A 20,888-nucleotide genomic window follows, 5' to 3' on the forward strand; every position below is an offset into this window, starting at 1 on the left:
ACTTAAATTCCTCACTGGACAGTTTAATATCATTATGCCCTAGGACAAAAATATCAATCATTATCTTCTTTATAACAACTCTTACAGCCATAAAACCATCAAAATATACCTCAGCTTTTTCTTTCTGAGGCAAAATTATCCCAGTGTTTTAAACATTTATTTTTGTTTTTATGGTTCTTTCTGTATAAGAGTGGCAAAGGGGACTATTTTAAAAAGTTCTGTCATATATGAAGCCTCTGAGAAAGACACTGCATATTTTAATTTCACTGTGCTGATGTGGAAGTAGCCACAGATTTTTCATTATATGCTGATGGACAGAGCATTTGTGTTCATTTAACCTTGAGGTTGAAACTTGTTCCCAAAAAAGTAACTGACTCATAGCATTGGCTAGACCCAAGAATAAAGAGCATCAGTTTTCCTAATCTTAAAGCTCATCTTGCCCCCACTCCTAAAACGCACTAAAATTAACTTTTCCTTGACCTCTCTCTTGTGCTATTTATTTACTGATTTAACAACTTTTTTCTATCATCTTTGTCTCCTAAAATAGACAGACAGCATTTATTCAACAAATGTTGGATGGTCATGCTGTGTTTAGGACATTATGCTAGGCTTGGGAGATTCAGGTATGAACTGTTAGCAAAGGCTCAAAAACAAAGATGTCCTAGGCATGTTCAGGGAGGAGCCAACAGCCTGTCACAGAATATAAGGAAGCAGCAGTGTTGGGGGGCAGTGGGTGGTGGGGAGAGCCAGAAACAAACAAACAAACAAACAAACAAAAACTGAGAGAGGTAGATTGGGGCCAGATTGTTAAAGATCTTGGATTCTCTTAAGCAAATAGTTGATGGTGACAAGGACAAAAGTAACCTTTTTCGATCTGTATTGTAGAAAGCTCTTTCTAGGTCTTTAAAACACATACTGTGCCCATGCTGTCTTCTTGGTTTAATATCTAACAGATCATTGGGTATAAGTACCCACTTAATTTATAGCTTTTGGTTTAAATTTTATGTCTTGATTTTTTTCCTTTGAATTAAAAAAAAAAAAAATTTGAGGAAACGATTTGAGTAAAGACAGCCTTCTGTTCACACTGATCTGGATGTTTCTTTCTCCTGCTGTGCCTGTATTTATTCCAAAGCCCTCTGTACCACTAACATGTTACTTTCTGTGTTTACACACTGAGGAATCTCAGGATGAGTTTCCCTTGCAATAGATTCAACCTTTTTGGGCCAAATGACATTAGTGGTGGTCTGTGAGCAGCATTATGACCAGATATTTCCCATTGATTGGACCGCATGATAACAATGCCAGACCTTTTTAGCATCCTCTAAAGGATATCAATGTACTATAATAAAAGGTCCTGGTATACCAATCTGTTTGAAACCCATGAATCTACAATTTCAGGAGTTTGAGATATAGAAGGAAAGGTTGGTTGGGATCAGATTGTAGAGAGCTCTTGACTGCCTTCATAACAGAGTTAGGTCTATTTTAGAAGCTATAAGAAATCATCCCAAATGTATTAAACGAATTCAGTCCCTGCCCTGCCACCCCACCCAGCTCTCCAGCTTTTATTTCATTCTTATCTTTCAGGTCCTATACCTGTAAGAATCAGAGAGAGTCAGGAGGATTTGTATGGGATGGGGTGGAAGGTCAGTTTGTGTTAGCAATGTCTCAGACCTAGAAATAGTCCTAGACCTAAATGCTTTAGCTTTTGAATTCTCTCTTTTTATTGATCATTATTTCATCACCTAATTTTTTTTTAAGGCACGTGCTTTTCAGATTTAACAGAGCATACTAAGGAGAGGTAAGGCACCAATGATTTCCTTATCATTCTTTTCAAGATGGATCTAATAATGTGATGGTCTTGAAAAGCAGATCCTAAGATATGAATGACCATTTGTGGCATTTATAATCTTCTCAAGACTGACCAAAAGGAATGAAAATACTTCAAGAGCCTTGTCTTCGGAAGACTCCAAAATCTAGCCAGTGGGAGATTGCACATTGTTCTGTATACACTTCTGAATAACGCTTCCATCTGACTTTAACTTGTAAACCTTTTGCCAGATAGAAAATAGGGAATTAAAAACCTCTGAATTCAGGGCGCATGAAATGTCATTAAATCTAGCATAAAATTTCTTGAATCTGTCAGATAAAGGAAATCATGTATCCATAGAGAAGATGGAATATCAATTGACAGGAACCTATGAAGCTGGCACTTATTCTGAGAGACATGTGAATCTAAAAATCCAATAGTGCCTCAGCCTTTGAAAACACAGAAGCCAGAAAGGTATTAGGAAAATCAATAAGGTAAAAATCTTCATCCTACTGTTTGGAATAACTCCCACATAAGAATTAATTAACACAATACTTCTAGAACATTAAAAGGATGTTAAAATATTATCTCTACCCATAGAAAACAAAGATATAAACCCATCTAACTTCTAGAGAGAGGGTTGAAGAGAAAAGACTGGAAAGATTACAGGCACATGTAAGAGGTCATTTCTGTCCTGTTGTCACACCATTTACCCTCTTCAGATACAAGGATAAGTGTTGAACTTCAGTTCATCTGAATTCCTCAGCTCTATCATCAATGCTGTGACACATTCTAATTTTCTGATTCATTTGTGATGAATAAGCTCTCTCTTTTCTATTCACAGTGCTAAAAGTAACCAGTTTTCGTGAGTGAGTTATGATTACTTATTTTCCATTTTTGTATTGCACTATTATTCTCCCTTCGCAAAGTTTCTCTCACTCTTTCTCCACCAGTGTGAAGCCCATGTACAAAAAAGACCTTGGACAGTACTGCTGCCGAGCCTTCAGTCAGTCAAGAGGAATGAAAGACTGACAACCCGATTCCGTTTTTAACCCAGCCAGATACCTCAGCTGGCAAGTGGCTCGGCTTCCGCACCATAAAATGGGTATAATAATAGCTTTCCCTTACCACTGTGAAATATTTAGAATGCAAATGAAGCCAAACCTGTCTCCTTCCAAAGGAGAAGCTTAAGCTAGCCTACAAAATCCTGAATGAGCCCAGATTTCAAGGGGAAACGTAAAATGGGAAGTACCTAGATGTAGCGTAATTGAGTGGCTAAAAATATGTAAACTTTGGCATGGTACAAACTTATTCAAATCCTAGCAGCTGTGGGATTTGAACTTAGGGTAAGTTCCCTAATTTCTCAAATCTCCCTAATTTTGTAGTAAATTGGAAGTTAACACTGTTTTGCTCTTCTAGTCAAGATGAAATGATCTACAGCTAATGCTGCTTTCCAGACTCTTCCACGGAAGTGATCCTCAGGATAGAGTGAGTGATCGAGTCAGTCCTCAGGCTGCGGGCCATTGCTTGAAGCAGTCCGACACACATGAGACTTTTCAGGGAGCTCTCAGGGTTCCTCCTACAGATACATCACATTCTTCATTCTACTCCACAATATGCTCTTACTTGTTTCACTGAACCAGAAATTCCATGGGGACAAGAACAGTGGCTCTCTTATTTCTTCTATAACATCTAAGAAATGGTTATCAGATAAATCAACATATGTACAAATAAGAGTTTAAACTACTTAGCCACAAGGACAACCGACCCTCCAAAAAGACAGTCATGTCTTGATTATGTATTCCACTGCCTGGTGCACTCCTATTACATTGCTCCCCATCCCTGGGTAGGCCCCCATTCAAATCTGAGAAGCATTTCCTTCGCAGGATGCCTGTAGCCACAAAAGGTGCTGAGTAAATAGCAGCTCCTCTCATTTCTCTGCTCGATACTCCTCTACCTCACTGTTCCTAAGCCTCCGTGGACTTTTTAAAAAGAAATTATAAGGAGTAATTTACTCTTTATAATTACCTATACTTTACTATAGGTAAGTCAGAGTCTGGGAGGCCTTGAGAGGGGTATGTGTGTCCCTAGCTGTATGCACCCATGTAGAGCTCTATTTTCTTTTATTTGGGGGAGGGGTCCTTTTTTTAAATTTAAAATCAATTAATTAACATAGAGTATATTATTAGTTTCAGAAGTAGAGTTCAGTGATTCTTCAGCCCCATAGAACACCCAGTGCTCTTTACATCACGTGCCTTCCCCAATGTTCATCACCCAACTATCCCATCCCCCACCCCACTCCCTTATAGCAACCCTCAGTTTGTTTCCTATGCTTAAGAGTCTCTTATGGTTTTTCTCCCTCTCTGATTTCATCTTGTTTTATTTTTCCTGGGTTTGTTTTTTTTAGTAACTAGAATCATGTTGTATGTATTGTTCTTTGATGTGCTTGTTGGAATGTTCTCAGCCTAACACACTCCTTTTATCCATTATATATGCCACAGAATTTGTCTATTTTCTATACATGTAGTTTGCTCCTGGCTCCAGCTTATAGTGACTTGTTCAGCTTCCTAGAGGTGATAAGCAGTGGGATTTCATGGGCTTTTTCTCCCCTCTCCTCTAGGCCAAGGGTGGCTAAACTGGAATTCATGGATGACCTTCATGGAGTCTGGAAGATTCTTGGAATTTGGTGTTTTTAAGGAATTTCTTTGGGGAGGGATTCTTACAGGGATCCATATCACCTCAAAATGTTGGAAACCATTGCCCTTGAACATTACATAAACTGAAATCAGAATTGACTAATCTTTATTAATAATACATTTAATTAATAATACATTTAGTTCCTTAGAGATTGACACTATACAATAATTTCTACTGGGAAATCACAGAACACAATTAGACTTCACCATAACCACCCCTTTTCCCCTCTCTACTCTTGCCTCCCCCACCATGTTTTAAGGTCCTGATTCATTTGGGCTTTATAGTTATGTATCCTTTGCTAGATATTTATGCTTTGAGCCTAGCATGCTTAATGCAAATGTTTTTCATTGTATGCAAAACTAGATAGATAATTCTTTGCATTTCAGATGAAAACAGCTTACAGACATATAAGGTGAATATCACTTAGGCAAAAAAGGGCATACATATCAATAAAATAACAATTTGAACTGAACAGGAATAAACCTATGTAGATTAATACATATTCTCAAAATTGCGGATTGTAATTCAATCAAGAAGTAGGGGCCTTTTGACGTTTATGAACATTTATAAATTGTATAAGAACTCTGAGATTAAATTTTTAGTCTTAATATTAAATTTGGGATAGGTATTATTGTTTTTTATTAATATATAAAGATGACAATTATATCCAATAAAATCTTCAATTTAACTTGGCTTTAATTTGTCTTAGACTGTGACATACACACTGTGATTTTTCTCTCCATCTTGGATTCCTGTCATTGGCAGTCTGTGTGTCACTTGACATCCCAGAAAGACATCTCTTCCAGACCTTAGATGTATTAGTCAATCTGGGTACAATTTACATTGATCTCTTTTGACCACATCAAAAATTTAACTTTGACTGATAAACTTTTATGAATAAATGCTCCTAGAAACTTGAAAAGGAAAGTTATGTGCTCAGATATAAGAACATAAATGCTATAGTTTTAAAAAAGCATAATGTATTATTGAGAGTTATTGGGTTTATAACATGCAACAGAGAAATGATAAGTGAGCATATTTCATAGATAACCACTAATCATATTTTTCTCCTTTTTCACAAAGGTTGGGGGAAAAAGCAAGCTCAAAAAAGTTGGGAAGGAAGGAAAAAAAGGGAAGGGGGAGAGGGGGAGGAAGGAAAGATATTTAAAAAATAGGCTGGCGCAATGATCTAGGTTCCTGGTTTGTAGAAGGGACTAGAATGTAGCAAAACTTAGAACTTTAAAATCTTTGAAGACTAGTCAATCTTCATATATTTTCAAGTGTGTGTGTGTGCGTACTTCCAATGAATCATACGTAATCTAATTATCTTGCTTAAAGTTTTCATTAAACTCATCAATTTTGTGAAAGCATTGGAGACTCCCAGCCTCTCTTGTGTTAGCATACATTATGATCCAGGCTGCAGATTTTCACCTTAACTCTTATTGTTCAAGGAGGGAAGCACCATCCTTCATATTGACATGTGCATAGACAGGGTTTCACATTAGCCATATAAAGAGAAAACTTTTCCTTTGTAGGAACCTCCATGTTAGTGCACTTGTCTAGAAGACTTGTTCAGTAGTGAAATCTCTTTAATCAACAGGTTTGTTTGTGTTTGCTCTAGCCTTGTTCTATGCTGCTAACTTATATAATCAGATCCCCTACTTGATCTCTTTTAGTTTGATTTGTTTTGCATATTTCTGGAGACCTTCTATGAAGTGGTTAAAATCATGGTGTCAGAGAGGCAAGAATTTCAGTCAGCCTACATTAAGTCCTTGACATATCCAAGTAGGGTATGGGTAGAGAGACCTACTTTGTTTTCTCAGTATCCCTGTTTGTTTTGTTAATATCTCAGGGATCTTTTGTTACTTCAGTTTTGTTTTTCTATAATAGAAGCTGTCAAAACAGTGGTGAGCAGGCCAGTCTCATCATAACTCATTTGGCTTATGAGTTGAAGATTACAAAGGAGAATTATCGTATTTGAAATACAGAAGAAAAAGCTGTTAAGATCAACTCCCCACAAACCTGGGATTTTCATCATTAGAGATGGGTTTGGGGAGAGAGATGTTTTCATTTAAAATCATTCTGTCAGAGGTGACACTTCTAGGCCGGAGAGAAGGGGCTGAGGAGGCGGCATGCGGTCCTCAATCCTCGACAAGCCAGCATGAGGCTGAGTCATATCAGGTCATCTGCTGGGGAGCAGTGACGTGTGGAGGGTTACCTCTGTCCAGAGGATCTTCTGGGCATTAAGCATACTGAATTTACCCTTAAAAGAGCCAAAGTTTATCATCAGAGTTTTATTCATCTTTGTCAAAATTAGTTTAAATGTGTCCTGTACTATACAGTAAAGCCTTTACTTGTTCTCCTCAGTGCTGTCCAATAGATATTTATGCCGTGATAGAAATGTTCTACCTCTAAGGCAGCCACCAGACACAGGTGGTTATTGAGCCCTTGAAATGTGGCTGGTGTGACAAAGGAACTAAACATTTCGGTTTTTTATTCAAGTTTAACTAACGTAAATAGATAATATATATAGTGGCTACCATACTGAAGAGCGCAGCTCTAGAAAATAGCCATACCATTTGGATCAGAATGAAGTTAACGAAGAAAGAGGTTGGCACTCCTTGTGTATTTCCTTGCCTGGAAATACTGTGTTGGTCATATAGCAGGAGGTCACACCTTTGGAAAATTTTATGGGGCTGGATCTCTTTTTTTTCCTTCGGCTACAGGTGATAAAACAGGCTCCTACTGCCCATCCTCAGGAGCAGCCAGTTCTGTCTCTAACTTAGATTGGTTTTCCTTCTCCCTGTAGTATCTCGGGGTTTATTTTTAATTCTTTGTTTTTGTTTTTGTTTTTCCAGTTCTGTGACCATCAGTCTGTGGCCTGACCCTTCTCTTTATGTAAGTAAAAGTGGTTTCTTTACTTTTCAAGAAGGTATCGCATTGGGGAAATTCTATCTTTGTTGGCATGTTTTCTCATTGACTTTGTTGTGGTTTCCTGCATTTCTTCGCTACCTATTAGCTTCCTTTGGGTTTGGTTCAGTGCTGTTGGTGGTGGTAATAGTTGCCATCCATGAGGGAGCTGAAAAGACCGGGGCCTTAGGCATTGGACTCCTATAAAGACTGCCTTTTGCTCAGCCGCAGCTGCTGTTTGCAGAAGTCACTGCTCCTCTACTGTGGAGCTTACATTCCTCAGCTAGATATCTTCAGCAGTTGGGCTTTTGGTCCAGTGTCAGTAAATGGGCAATTATTTTTTCTTCAGTTACACACCCATCTCTAGGTTCAATAGTTTTTAATTTCAACTTCTGGGTCAGAGCTTTCATTTATGGACTAAATTTCCAATACCCTTTCACTCAAGAAGTACAAGCGTGAACTATCAGGCTGGATCCATTTAGGCTAAAATTGTGTCTGTCATCACAAGTCCAGAAAAAAGAGAGAGAGAGAAATCCGGCATTACATGTGCTAAGAGGGGTATGGAAGGTACTGTCCTTTTTTAGAAAAAATGAGAAGTCATTTGAAAAGGGAGAAAAAAAGAGACAGAAAAGTTGATTCCAGATGAAAAGAGAGAACATTTGTTCTTTAAAGCCTAAACCAGGCTGCACGGAATGGATTGGATAAGTTTTATGTCAGGCTGCTCATAAGAGTTTCTACAGCAGTGAACCCAAATAATCATAGTTACTCACTACATGAGACACCGTCCAAACATGCTACAGGTCCAGGGGCAGTCACCTTACCTGATAAATAAGCATTGCATTCTTCCCAGCTGCTTCAAGCTCTCTGATGAACCCTGTCCCCTTTTCGCAACATCTGTCTTACTTTGCTGACTTCTCACTCTGAGGTATTTCTTGTGTGGTAATCATTTGCACAGAAAGGGGGTTCCCCTGGCTTGCCTGCATGTGCATGGCTTCCACTAACATTCCTAGAAGGTAGTTGCAAATATATTCAGGTGAGTAGAATCCCCCAAAGGACGGACTGTAAGGCTAAAGTCCAAAGTGACAGCCATTTGACAGAGAAAGGAGATTGGCGAAACTCCCAAAAGACGACGGGGATTGTGTGTAATGCATTTATACAGCAGGGGCAGATCTTCCCTGCCCCTGACAAGTCTTGTTATTCCTTATTCTCTGTGTTGATAGAGCAGGTCTGTCAATGCTTTGGAGGGTGTCAATGTGCATGCTTATGGTTACCGCTTTCTATTTCCACATCCCAACTTCAGTTACCCAGCACTGCATATTTCTAGTCCTCCGACTGGCAAATCATTTTCGTTACAGTTCTTTTGTGTAAAAACAGTTCACATAATAGCTCCGTGTTAGACAAGGCATTAATCCTCCCATCACCAGGGATGAGTCAGCACGGTGCACTCCTGCCCGCACAGCTCAGCTATTATGACGTCAGCACTGTAGGGCAAACCTCAGACACAAGCAGTACAGGGGACTGGAGACCTGTGTCACAGATTAGAAATCGAGGGGGAGACCTTTGAGATAAAAACGTAATTGAAAGGCTGTTTCTGGCTCATAGGAAAATGTGAAACTGATTCTATGCTACATCAACCATTAATCAGGCAGCTTCTAGAGAGATCCTAGTTTTTAATCAGAGACAGGGCTGAGAGAATGATCTGTAATGGGCTGACAGCCCATTTCTATACCCACTAACCTTGTCTCACCCCCCAGGCCAGGCTTCATGCTTGCTTGGGTTGTTCCAAATCCTGAGGCTACTTTTATTTCAAGGGTGACACAGCCTGTGACAGTCCTGCTGTCCTCGAGTGCCCCACAGACACAGCTGATGGCTCCAGGGGTAGTGCCCCAGATACCTATCAAAGGTAAAAGAAAAGTTTCTTGGGAACAGATCAGAACATTATCTCCCCAGTGTTTCTAGTTCCCCAGTGCCTCTTCAATGGCCTTCTCCAAACGGGGGCAGAATTCTGCCTTCTCTCCCAGGCACTACATTTAGTCAAAAGTCCCAATCTGGATTTGACACAGATTTCAGTGGGAACTGAGCAGCTTCCAGATGTTCCCCCCAAGAGTTCTCCATCCCATTACTCTTTAGCAGAAACGATGAGAAGCCCTCCATATCCTGCCACACTGCCTTAAAGCAGGTAACACAGTCTTAACCTATTTGAGAAACCAAGTTATTTTAAATTAAACCTCTCTACAGTTCAGGCTCAGATTCATTCTCAGAAGAGTATCTTTCAGTATTGAAAACTCAATATTGCAGAGGCTGAAAATTCACTGCCTCAGTGACATTCTCTGCTAATGAGACATTCCTCCATCCACACCTCTGTCCCTCACTCTTCCTTTCACCCCATGATAACCATCAGAAAGTGCCTTACTGCTGCGATCATCTGCCTTCATTAGATTGCTAACAGGCTCCATGCTTAGCTTATAGAAGCTAATGCTACTGCTTGGCTTAGTTTTGATTAATTACCATGCACAGCTCTTGTTCAGTTTTCAGTCAACAAACATTTATGGAAAACTAGTCACTGTGCTTGGTTCCTGGAATGCCACGATAAATAAGAAATGCTCCCTGTTACAAAGAATCTCACAGTCTGGTAGGGATGATACATAGTAAATAAAGGCTGTAGCATGTGGTGGACACTGGACTGGAGGCGTCACAAGATGTAGCAAAAGGAACCAGAAAAGAGTGCCTACCTGCAAGCTGGGTCTAAAAGTCTACAGAATGATTTCAGTTTACCAAGTCAGTGTAGGGGAAAGGAAAGACAGGGAGATTGTAATATGGAAAAAACAAGAGCATTTCCAAAGTCAGGAGGTATTGAGAAGCAGCCAGCTCTGGAGGACAGTACTTCAGTGTGGCTGGAGCGTGGTGGGAGATGAGGCTGGAGAGCGGGTAGGAGACAGATTGTGGAGGGTCTTGGAAGCTGTGTGAGGGAGTTTGGATGTGATGTGGCAGGCTTGAGGAGGCTTTGAAGAAATTTAAGCTGATTTATGTTTTAGAAAAAGAGCACTCTGACCATGTAGAGATGGTTGACCGAGAAAAGAGAGATGAGGTCAAAGGTAAAAACCAAGGGCTTGGACTATGCGGTGGGGGTGGGAGCAGAGAGGAGAGGCCTTCTGATAGTGTTGACATAGACACTGACATCTGCGTGATGACAGTATATCTTGGCCTAGTGCACAATCCTTGCCTTCTAGGAGAAAGGTTGATGTGTTGTGTTGGGCCAAACTTCAGACCAAAGCACTCAACAGGAGACAAGAATTTGAATCTGACCTCGCACTGAGCTTCTGCCTGCTGGTCTCCAGAGAGGTGTGACTCCTTCTCCCCCAGTAGATTTGGGGGAGTGTCAGACAGATAAGGAAGAAGCCATTTCCAATGTCTTGCTTTTCATTTCTTTCACCTGAAATCAAGACATTTCTTAATAATATCCTCCTAAAGTTGAGCAATACCCAATTTCCTAACATCTTCCTATGCTGTCTTTTTCTAAGAAGTTCCAAGCCATTGAGCTGAATGGCAACGTACGTGCTGGTGGTGTTGAAATAGTTCGGTATGTTTCCTACTTGTTTCTGAATTAGAGTTCACCATAAATGTGCTTTTCTCTAGTTCACTTTGGGCTGCCAGGACAATTTAAAGGAAATTTTCAACAGCTTATGTTTCATGGACCATGTTCTCTTTTGTAAATGGGAGGGTTCGTGTGGGTGTGTTTAAGTCTTCTCTATATTGCTTTCTGGAGAAAGGTTTGAGAAGATGAACAAGATGAGGAGTAGGGACCTATTGAAAACCCAAGTCCCCCCAGTGACCTGAATGCAGACTGTAGGCTGGTGATCAGATGGTCAATTATGTGTTTGTCAAAACATAGTGGGCTGCATTCCAGACTGCCAGCTTTGGAAGCCCAGCTTCTGCCAACCAAATGTCATTTGGGAACATGCAACACTGGGCACTGTGAAGGAGTTTGAAATAGACCATGCCACAGCCAACCTACTGCCAGTCTTATAGCACCAATATGGCATGCACAGCCGGGCCCCATGTTTCAGAGCTCAGGAATTCACTGTACTAAATTCAAGAGGTCAGATGGGTTCATGTTTTCAAAGCCCCCGTTCTCTGCTTTGAACATTGTGACTTGCTCCTCAGTGATTTCCAAGTGATTTTTCTAGTCATATCTCTGTGGAAACCACCCTTTTTGTGATGGTTATGAGAGCCTTGTAGAAGTCCCAAAGGAAAGAAAAAAATAATAATAAACTCCCTCTGACAATGACTGTGATTCCAACAGAGGGATTCCAACTCTTAGGAAATTACATTAAAGGTGCATAGCTTTTAAAATATCAGGAACCACCTTGGCAACTTATAAAAAGCAGAAGGGCTTTGCCTATTTTATAAAGTGATTTGCATATACCTGCATAAATAATGTCCCCACCTGTACTTTTATGCATTTAGGTTGAATAAATTAAATTCAGTGATCTTTAAAATATTCACTGTCTTTCATTGCTCAGATACCATTTTCAGGACCCTTCCTTCTAATTTTTTTTTTCCTGTGGTAGTAGTGGCTATTTTTTTCAATCTTTTGACTAATTCAGAGAATCAAAACACTCTGCAGACCAGCCTACCACACCTAAGAGCATTACCTCCCTCTGCTTGCATTTCTCTTAGCCTTTCTGCCTATCAGACCATGCATTCCATATGCTTTTTATAAAGGAAAATGGGGGAGTACATTACCAGGATGAAAACTCAGCACATAATAGGATTAAGCTTCACTACCTGTGTGTATCCAGACTGTGCTCATACACAGCTCAGGGACATACTCACAGTAACGTTTTTTGTTGTTTTTGTTTCCCCCTTTGGCCACTGCCACCACCCCTTCAGAAACCATCTAGCCACTAAACTATATTAATTGTAACTTGATCCTTCAAATCACAACCTGGTCAGTGGACCAGCCTCAAGTACAACCATCCCATAAGATATTATTAAACACTTACCACACAAAAAGATTTGTGTTTAGTAAGGAACTAAAACATAAATCTAGGACATAGCCCTTGCCTGCTCTTAAGGAACTCAAAATTGGATTAGGAAAAGAAGTTATGACTGTTGAGTATTCCGTATACATATGAGACAATAAGTGACAATTCCAAAAGGAATTATACAGTCCAATAGGTACTATAGGATTTCATTCATGAAAGAGGACCTTGAGGGCTGGAAAGCTTCATGTGAAATGTGATTTAGCTGGGGCTTGAAAAATGGCTGGAATATAAAAGAAGGTGAACACCAAAAGAATGATATCCCAAGCAAAAGCATAAATCTCAGTGTTAGAAACTTTCAGGGAGTCCAGCAAATGGCACTGCGTTTTCCCACTCATGTTCTAAACCCATTGAAAAATAAGTCAAAAGAACTGATAGCTGGGGAATAAGAATTTACTACGGAGTGAGATGAAAATGAGGACCATAGCCAAGAGGCCAAACAAGGTACTCATCTAAGGAGACGTACCTGGGGTAACCTGTAGTCATAGAATTATTGGAGATCTAAACTAAGGGTTTCTTTTCAGACTCTTAGAGTTACCTGAATCAAAACCCAAGGGAACAGACGAGAAATTGAGATAATGGACTAAAACCTCATTGGGAAAAAAATACAAAAACTCTTCTCTTTAGTTAAACTAATAATCACAATAAGAAATAGCATGTGTTGAGTGCTCGCTTTGCTTTAGGCACTGGAAAAAAATACTTTTATCACCTACCTGGTTTAACCTTTAAAACTACTCCTATTTCCATCCACGTCATCGCAAATGGCAAGATTTCATTTCTTTTGATGGCTGCATAGTACTCCATTGTGTATATATACATCTTAAAAAAAAAAAAAAAAACAACTCCTCCTATTAAGGAGATGCTGTTGTAATCCTAATTTTGAAGATGAAACAGAGATTGAGCATGTTTGAGTAATTTTTTCAAGGATGCCTAGTATGTAATATAGAACTTGAAACCAAAACTATCTGTCTTAAAAGCCTTGACCAAACACTAAACGAATGTCTATAAATGTGGAAGATATAATGACAAGCAAAACAGACATGGTCTCTGCCCTATTCAACTTACAACCTGGGGGATGGAAGACATATTAATCAAATGGACACACAAAAGAACTTATAATTACAAACTGTACTTGCTGCCATGAATAAAAGTTCCAGGAACTCTAGGAGCAAATTTAAGAGGGGGATTTAAGTGAGTCTATGAGTTCATGAGGAGTTTCCCTGGAAAGTGATATTTGAGCTAACATGTGAAGATGAAAAGCAAATGAGATTAGGTGGTGGTAGAGGTTTCTTAGCAAGGGATGCAGCATAGATGAAGGCATCAAATATAGTTGGGTGGAGAGACTTTAGTGAAGAACAACCCAGATAAAGGTTGAAAAAATAGATGATGATATCAGGATCTTTGCAGGTCATATTAAAGACCTTCCTAAGGACAATGGGAAAGCAAACTTAAGGAATGTAACATGATCAATTTTGTATTCTAAAAAGATCATGCTACTCTTGCACATTTATTGCAGACAGATGGAAACATATCTGCACAAAAACCTGTACACCAATGTTTATAACAGCCTTTTTCGTAATATCCCCACACTGGAAACAACCCAAATTACCTTCAATGAGTGAGTGGTTAAACAAACTGTGGTATATCCATACCATGGAATACTTCTCAGCAGTAAAGAGTAACGCTTGGCACAAAAAATTTGGATTAATCACAAAGGTATTATGCTGAGTGAAAAATGCCAATCTCTCAAGATTACATATTCTGTTTATATGGCATTCTTGAAATAACAAAACTATAAAGATGAAGAACAAATTAGTGGCTAACAAAAGTTAAGGAGCAGGGGAAAGATGGAGCTGCCTATGGCTATCAAGGGTAGCACCACATAACCTTATGATGGCGCTATTCTGTATCTTGACTGTGGTAGTGCTCATGCAAATCTATGTAGGTGATACAGTTGCGTAGAACTAAATATACACATGCACACACACACAAGTGCATATAAAACTGGTGAAATCTGAATAAGGTGGATGGATTGTACCATTGTAAAAAACAAGGCCAATTTCCTGATTGTGATATTCTACTATGGTTATATAAGATATTACCACTAGGTGAAACTGGGTAAAGGGTATACAGAGATCTCTCTGTGTTACCTCTTAGAACTGCATGCTAATCTGCAATAATCTTAAAATTAAAAGTTAAAAACAAAAAAGATCCAGCTACTCCATTGCGGTGAATGGTTTTGCAGGAACAAAAGTAAGGAAGCCCTTGTAGCGTAGCTTATAAGGACTAGGCTAATGACTGGGAATGGAAGAAAAATAATGGAAAAGAGAGATAATACAGAACCAAGATATACAGGATATTCTCATGGATTGGATGTGGGAGATGGAGGAGAGAGAAACAGCAACTGTGACTACTGGTTTTATGCTCATAAAACTGTTTGGAGTTTGGTGCCATTCACAGTTGTATGAAATACCAAAGGACAGTGAAAATTGAGGGAAGATTACAAGCTCTATTTCTGAGATGTCTAGTGTGAGGTGTTTTTGGTAAGGTAAGTGAGCATATTGACTAGGCAGTTGAATATATACAACTGGAAATCAGAAGTAGAGTGAAGGCAAGTGAGGCTTTTGGCATGGAAGATCCTGCCCAAGCACGGGAGTAGATTTAGGAGAAGGCTCAAACCGAGACTTGAGGAACTCTTACTATTTAATCATATGGGAGCAAAAACTGAGGCTATGAGAAATAGCCTCAGAAGGACCAGCTAAGGAGGTAGGAGGAAAACCAGAAAACACTGGCACAGTGGCCAAGAGAAGAGAGTGTTTTGAAGAGGGTGGTCAGTAGTGAGACGTGCTGTTGAGAAGTCAGGTCAGTCAGGGACTGAAAAAATGCATTTGATATATTAATGTGAAGGTTGCTGACTTTGGCAAAAGCTAAGTTTTGTTGAAGTGGTAGAAGCAATAACCTGTTTGTAATATTATGGGGAAAGAGTGAGAGGTGAAGAAATAGAGACCACAAGTATGGATAACTCTCAGAAGTTTTGCTTCTAGCACTCTACTTTACTAATCCGGAGAGTGGTTTTCCAGATGATAGCTCCTAGGGGGCAGGGTCCTGCTAAAAATAAGCGAGGTGGAGATTTGAAGGAAGTGGAAGTTCAAAATAGTTCTTGTGACAAATGGGATAGCAAGTTGACCAGACAGTCTCCTTGGCAGTGTGGAAGCCCTAGGTGAACCTGGTGATTTATTGTTGATACCCATTTGCCTTGGGGTGATTTTTTCCAGCAGCTCAGTGACCAAGCTGGAAACTCAGAAGAGATGTGTGTTTGAGTTCAAATTAAAATGGGATTTTACCTAGTATGTGTGAAAAGACATTAGGGGTTTTAGTTTCTTTTTTCTTTTTTTTCCTAGATGAGGCTAATATAGAAGGCAGTAAAAAAGGCTCATTTCAATTCTCCAGGTAGCTAGTGAGCATTTACATTACACCAAGCACTGTGTTGCATACAGAAAAAACAGAGGTGAGAAAGGTACCATCCCTGTCCTCAAGTAGCTCATAGTAACAGGAAGTTTGAAGGTTGCCATTTGGTCCAAAAGGCCAGGAACATGTGGTTAGATAACTTTTGTCAAAAGACACAGAAACCCATGTTGATCTTTCTTTCTTCTGCCACCTCCTTCCTCCCATGCTGGCATTACCTAGTTACTTTCTTGCTTTCTCAAAAAATATCTACTGCCTGCCTTAATGCCAAGCCTCCAACATGCATCATATACACTTAAGTGACAATTCTGACTTCTCCCATCATCATTTTGCTAAAATGTGATCATTTAGGAACAATTAAATGTTCTACTTGAAGTGTGGTGTTAGTACTGTATGAATTTTCTCTAAATTTTAAGAGCTGGCATCTAAGAAAGGCTACGTACTTAAAAGAGGGAGGGAGAGAAAAAGAGTGCGTAGATAAGTGGAGGAAGGAAAGGAAGAAGAAAGAAAGAGGTAAAGTAGCAAAGGAAAGGAAAAGAAAACTAACTACAGAAGGTCTTATGTAGCAACCCATCTTTATTTTTAAAAGAATAATTGAGCCTCCATTCCCAGTAGTGACCTACACCATCAACCTCCCAAAACAACTTCCAGACATGGAGACATACCAGAATACTGTAGAATAATTAAATTCCACCATCTGGCAACATAAGAAGAAAACCTAACGAACGTGGAAATTCCTAATTTCTAGTAGAAGTAGGATTCCTTACTCGGGTTTATTCTAAGCATTAAGAAATGGTAACAGAAATAGGTGGCAGTAATGGTAGCTTTCCTTTATTTGAACACATTCCATTCTGCTAGATTCCTTTAGGAAATGACATTAGGGCCATTTGACTCAAAACTAAATTGCAGATACATCTGGGGTAGGATTTGGCAGCTGTTGAGCAAAGCAGCTGTATTTTTTTAATATTTACTTCTTTCATGACTCTATAATTCACACATTATATCAAATATTAAGAAACTATAGAGTACAGAGAAAACATCTATAATGTCACTATACAGAAACAACTACTATTAATAATTTTTTAGATCACCTTCTAGTCTCTTCTCTGGATTTTCACAGAATTGCGCATACATTATATGTACAGAGTTGCATCATATTTTTAAATTAAATATTATATAAGTGCTTCCTGGTATAATTACAAACTCTCTTTTTAAGTGCCACTATACTATCTAAATAATTGTTATCAGCTATATAACCCCATGGAATTTACCTAACTGTGCCTTCTATATAGATATTGGGATTATTTCCAGAATTTCAGTTTTAAAGTCCTATAAGGCAGGAACTATAATTGTCCAGCCTGGACATGCAATTGTCCAGCCTGGAGGAAAGTTGAAGCAGGCAGTGATGTCACCCATCAGGAAAATGGTCAGGCAGGAATGTCATCCAATTAAGAGTGTTACTAATTGCTAATGACGAAACTCATATTTGAATTTTTAAGTAGCTATTGCAAGGTTTATCTAAGCTCTTTTTCCTCCAAAGTAAAAGTTCTGGCTTTGATTTCTAAAGAGCATACACATAGTTTTGTTTGAATTTATTACGATGATGATATAAAAAGAACATAAAATCCATTCAAAATCTCACCTCCCAGAGAGAACCACTAGTAACGCTTTGGGAAATATATCTCCACACTTTTCTATTCATCTGTCTCTTTTTCTTTTTCTTTCTCTTTGTCTTTCTCTTTCTTAAATGGAAGGAAGAGTTGCTTGTTGCCTGGTAATCTGCTTTTTTACTCAAAATTCTAATAGTCATTTTCGATTCCATAAATCTAGATCTACATTATCTTTTTGATAGCTACATTGCTCTTTAGTTTATGGGTAATTTATTGAGTCAGTCACTTATTTATGGTCATTTAGGATTTTTGGACTTTTTTTCTAGCTAAACAATGCTGCAATAACTATCTTCATACACATATACATTTTTTAAATGTAGTTTCCTGATTAGCTCTTTAGGATAAATTTCTAGTAATGGAACTGTCAAAGTAAAATTTATCTATTGCTAAACTGTCTCCAGTAAACATATTTCAGATTATACCCCCACCAATGAAAAAAGAGATTGCCCATTTCCCTAAATCTTGTAAATGCCAATTTTTGTAATTTTGTAAATGCCAGTTTTTATAATTTTGCGTATGTGAATATTTTCATGCTGGGAAATGGGATGCTTTTTCCAAGCATAATACCAAAGTCTAAAATCTTTTAATTAATTAATTAATCTTATATTTTTTAGGGAGGGAAAGAGGAAAGGCAGAAAGAGAGGGAGAGAGTGAATCTTAAGCAGGCTGCACGCCCAGCATAGAACCCCATGCAGGGCTAGATCTCACAACCCTGAGATCATAGCCCAAAATAAAGAGTTAGATGCTGGGGTGCCTGGGTGGCTCATGACTTAAAGCCTCTGCCTTCAGCTCAGGTCATGATCCCAGGGTCCTGGGACTGAGCCCCATGTCAGGCTCTCTGCTCAGCAGGGAGCCTGCTCCCCCATCTCGTTCTGCTTACCTCTCTGCCTACTTGTGATCTCTGTCTGTCAAATAAATAAATAAAATCTTTAAAAAAAAAGAAAAAGAGTCAGATGCTTAACTGACTGAGCCACCCAGGTGCCCCAAAGTCTAAAATCTTAAAGAAAATATATTAAATTTTATTATGTGAAAATAAAAGTCACTGTGGTAGAAAAAAAATTTTTAACTGGGAAAAATATTGTGACATATCCCTAATATTTTAAGAGTGGCTATAAATCAACAATGAAAAGGTGAATGACAGAATAGAGATTTTGAAGGGCAAACGAGCGGTCTAACACATGTTTAACTGCTTAGTCTCTTTCTTTCCTGCAAAGACAGTGCTCCCTAAAGTCCTATGAGGGCACCTCCACTGCGGTTTGCTATGCCATGGTGGCATCACCCACCCTCACTGCCCCCCTGGGAAATACAGTGGAGAGCAAAGCACCAGTCAGAGGACCTGAGGATCTCTGGGCGGGGGACAGTTAGTACTTCCCTTGATTACATATATTTATGTTTATTTGGCATCACCATCCCCCCAAAGAGGCAAGCTAATTGTTCACTCACATGAGTGTAAAAATGATCATCTGAGCTCTGCCATCAGACTCCAAAATCAGTAAATTATCGGGAAGGGAAAAATACACACTGGCAACATTGCCTGATCCATGTCTCCAGGGCAGGATTGACACTATTCTTCTACCAGATGTAGATAGAGATTTCTGGATGTTCTCATAAATAAAGTGCTAGAGGCCATGTCATCCATGTCCTCCACCTTTCCCTCTCTCTTTTTGAGTCCCGTGTGTATTACTACATACTTAATGACATGGACTATTTTTCAGCAACTCCAGGGAAAATGAAAGATGCTGGAGAGGCAGAAATGCCACACTGACAGCATCAGCCCCTGCCTCCACAGTACAAACTGTGACAGGGCGCCTTCCCTGTGTTTTGGGATAGGGAGCGTCTGGGTTGTTGGAGTGAGTTCCCCAAGCCTTTCAGAGGAGCAGGAGTTGTGCAAAGCTGTTCTGAGTGGTAACTGGAGCATTCTTTCAGCACGAGAAGTTCACTTGCAGATGATCAGGGATGGCATGTGTTCCAGGGCATTCTTTCTCTGTCTTCGGCAAAAAAATGCTGTGTACAAGAAAGTTGCGTGTGCCTTACATCCTCAAACCATGTCCAGAAAGAAAGAAGGGAGGCCAAACATGATAAAGATTATATGGAAGCCCCGTTACACCAGCCACAAACTGAGGCAAGTGGTGGGAACCAGGGCTAGTCAGCAGCTTGTTCTCTACCTGAAGTGGGAGGATGTGGTTAAGAGCCAGGTATCAGTGGTGCCTGGTGCTGTTAGAGGCCACCAGCTGGCTCAATGGACCCAGGGCTCAGAGGAATGAATGTCTGGCTTTCTTGTGCTCTTACAAAACTTCACCTTGGAAAATCTCACTTATGCACCTGCCTCTATAACATAGCTTACACTTGGAGGCCATATGGGGGCACAGTAACGATGATTAACATTGAGTGCTATTAAATACCATTATGAGTATCCCTCTTATTCTTTATCACCCTTCTCTTTTCCTCCCCAAACATTATGGTTGCTGACTCAGAGCTGGGGAGGGATATATACATATGTAACATATAGAGATGGTACCTACACATCCTGCTTGTTCAAAGAAGCTTTCTGCTAGGGCACTTGCAGAGGCGTCTTGTGCAAGAGATCTCTGTGGTGATAAAATTAAGAGTTGTTTTTTTTTTTTTAATGCATTCTTTCTCTAGTCTCTCTGCAATTCTTCATCTCTCCTAGTGTGGGGATACTAGACAAATCAGGTTAACTTCATTATACCAGAGAATCATTTCCAGGTATTTATTTAGAATGGGCCACCTTACCCCTAACGCTTTGGTAGGCTAAAATGGATTCCACCTTTAGTTCCTCCTTGTGAATTTCTAGGCTTTGGGTCTGTGGAAAATAATTATCACCTCTAATTTAAAATTAATCCTGTATTTTGGGTAGGAGAAGTATATGTCTCATGACAGAATTTGAGTAAAAGTTACACCTAAATCCTTTAATAATGTCCTTTGGTCTGGTCTTCACAAGCAAGTCAAGGATGCATAAGAGAAGTAATAAAAATCTCCAGTTAAAAGTCCTCTTCTGAGGATGAGTGGGGTGAGGCAGTTGGTTAGGCATCTGACTTTTTGGTTTTGGTGCAGGTCGTGATCTCAGGGTCATGGGATTGAGCCCCACATAGGGCTCCACACTCAGCTCAGAGTATGTTTAAGATTCTCTCTCTCTCTCTCTCTCTCTCTCTCTCTCTCCGTCTGCCCTCCCCTCCCCCCAAATAAATAAATGAATTCAAAAAAATTCCTCTCCTGGGATTTGTTTCCCTTTCTTCTTTCCATCATCCCAAGGCTTGAATAGTGTCCACTACA

General features: G+C 39.5%; 1 protein-coding gene across 36 annotated transcripts in view; it reads left to right on the plus strand.

Moving 5' to 3' along the window:
- Positions 1-20,888, plus strand: part of ZBTB20 (zinc finger and BTB domain containing 20) — an 816,455-nt gene that overhangs the window by 625,811 nt on the left and 169,756 nt on the right. For all 36 annotated transcript variants that reach the window (XM_059164023.1, XM_059164028.1, XM_059164024.1 and 33 more), the window contains one exon: positions 7,363-7,402. Coding sequence is in view for 2 of the 36 variants with exons in the window: in XM_059164058.1 (XP_059020041.1) it covers positions 7,401-7,402 (2 nt within the window). In the remaining 34 variants the exon portion in view is untranslated. The remainder of the gene's footprint in view (positions 1-7,362; positions 7,403-20,888) is intronic.

Source organism: Mustela lutreola, chromosome 2 (genome assembly GCF_030435805.1).
Source record: "Mustela lutreola isolate mMusLut2 chromosome 2, mMusLut2.pri, whole genome shotgun sequence".
In the NCBI taxonomy this organism is placed as follows: Eukaryota; Metazoa; Chordata; class Mammalia; order Carnivora; family Mustelidae; genus Mustela; species Mustela lutreola.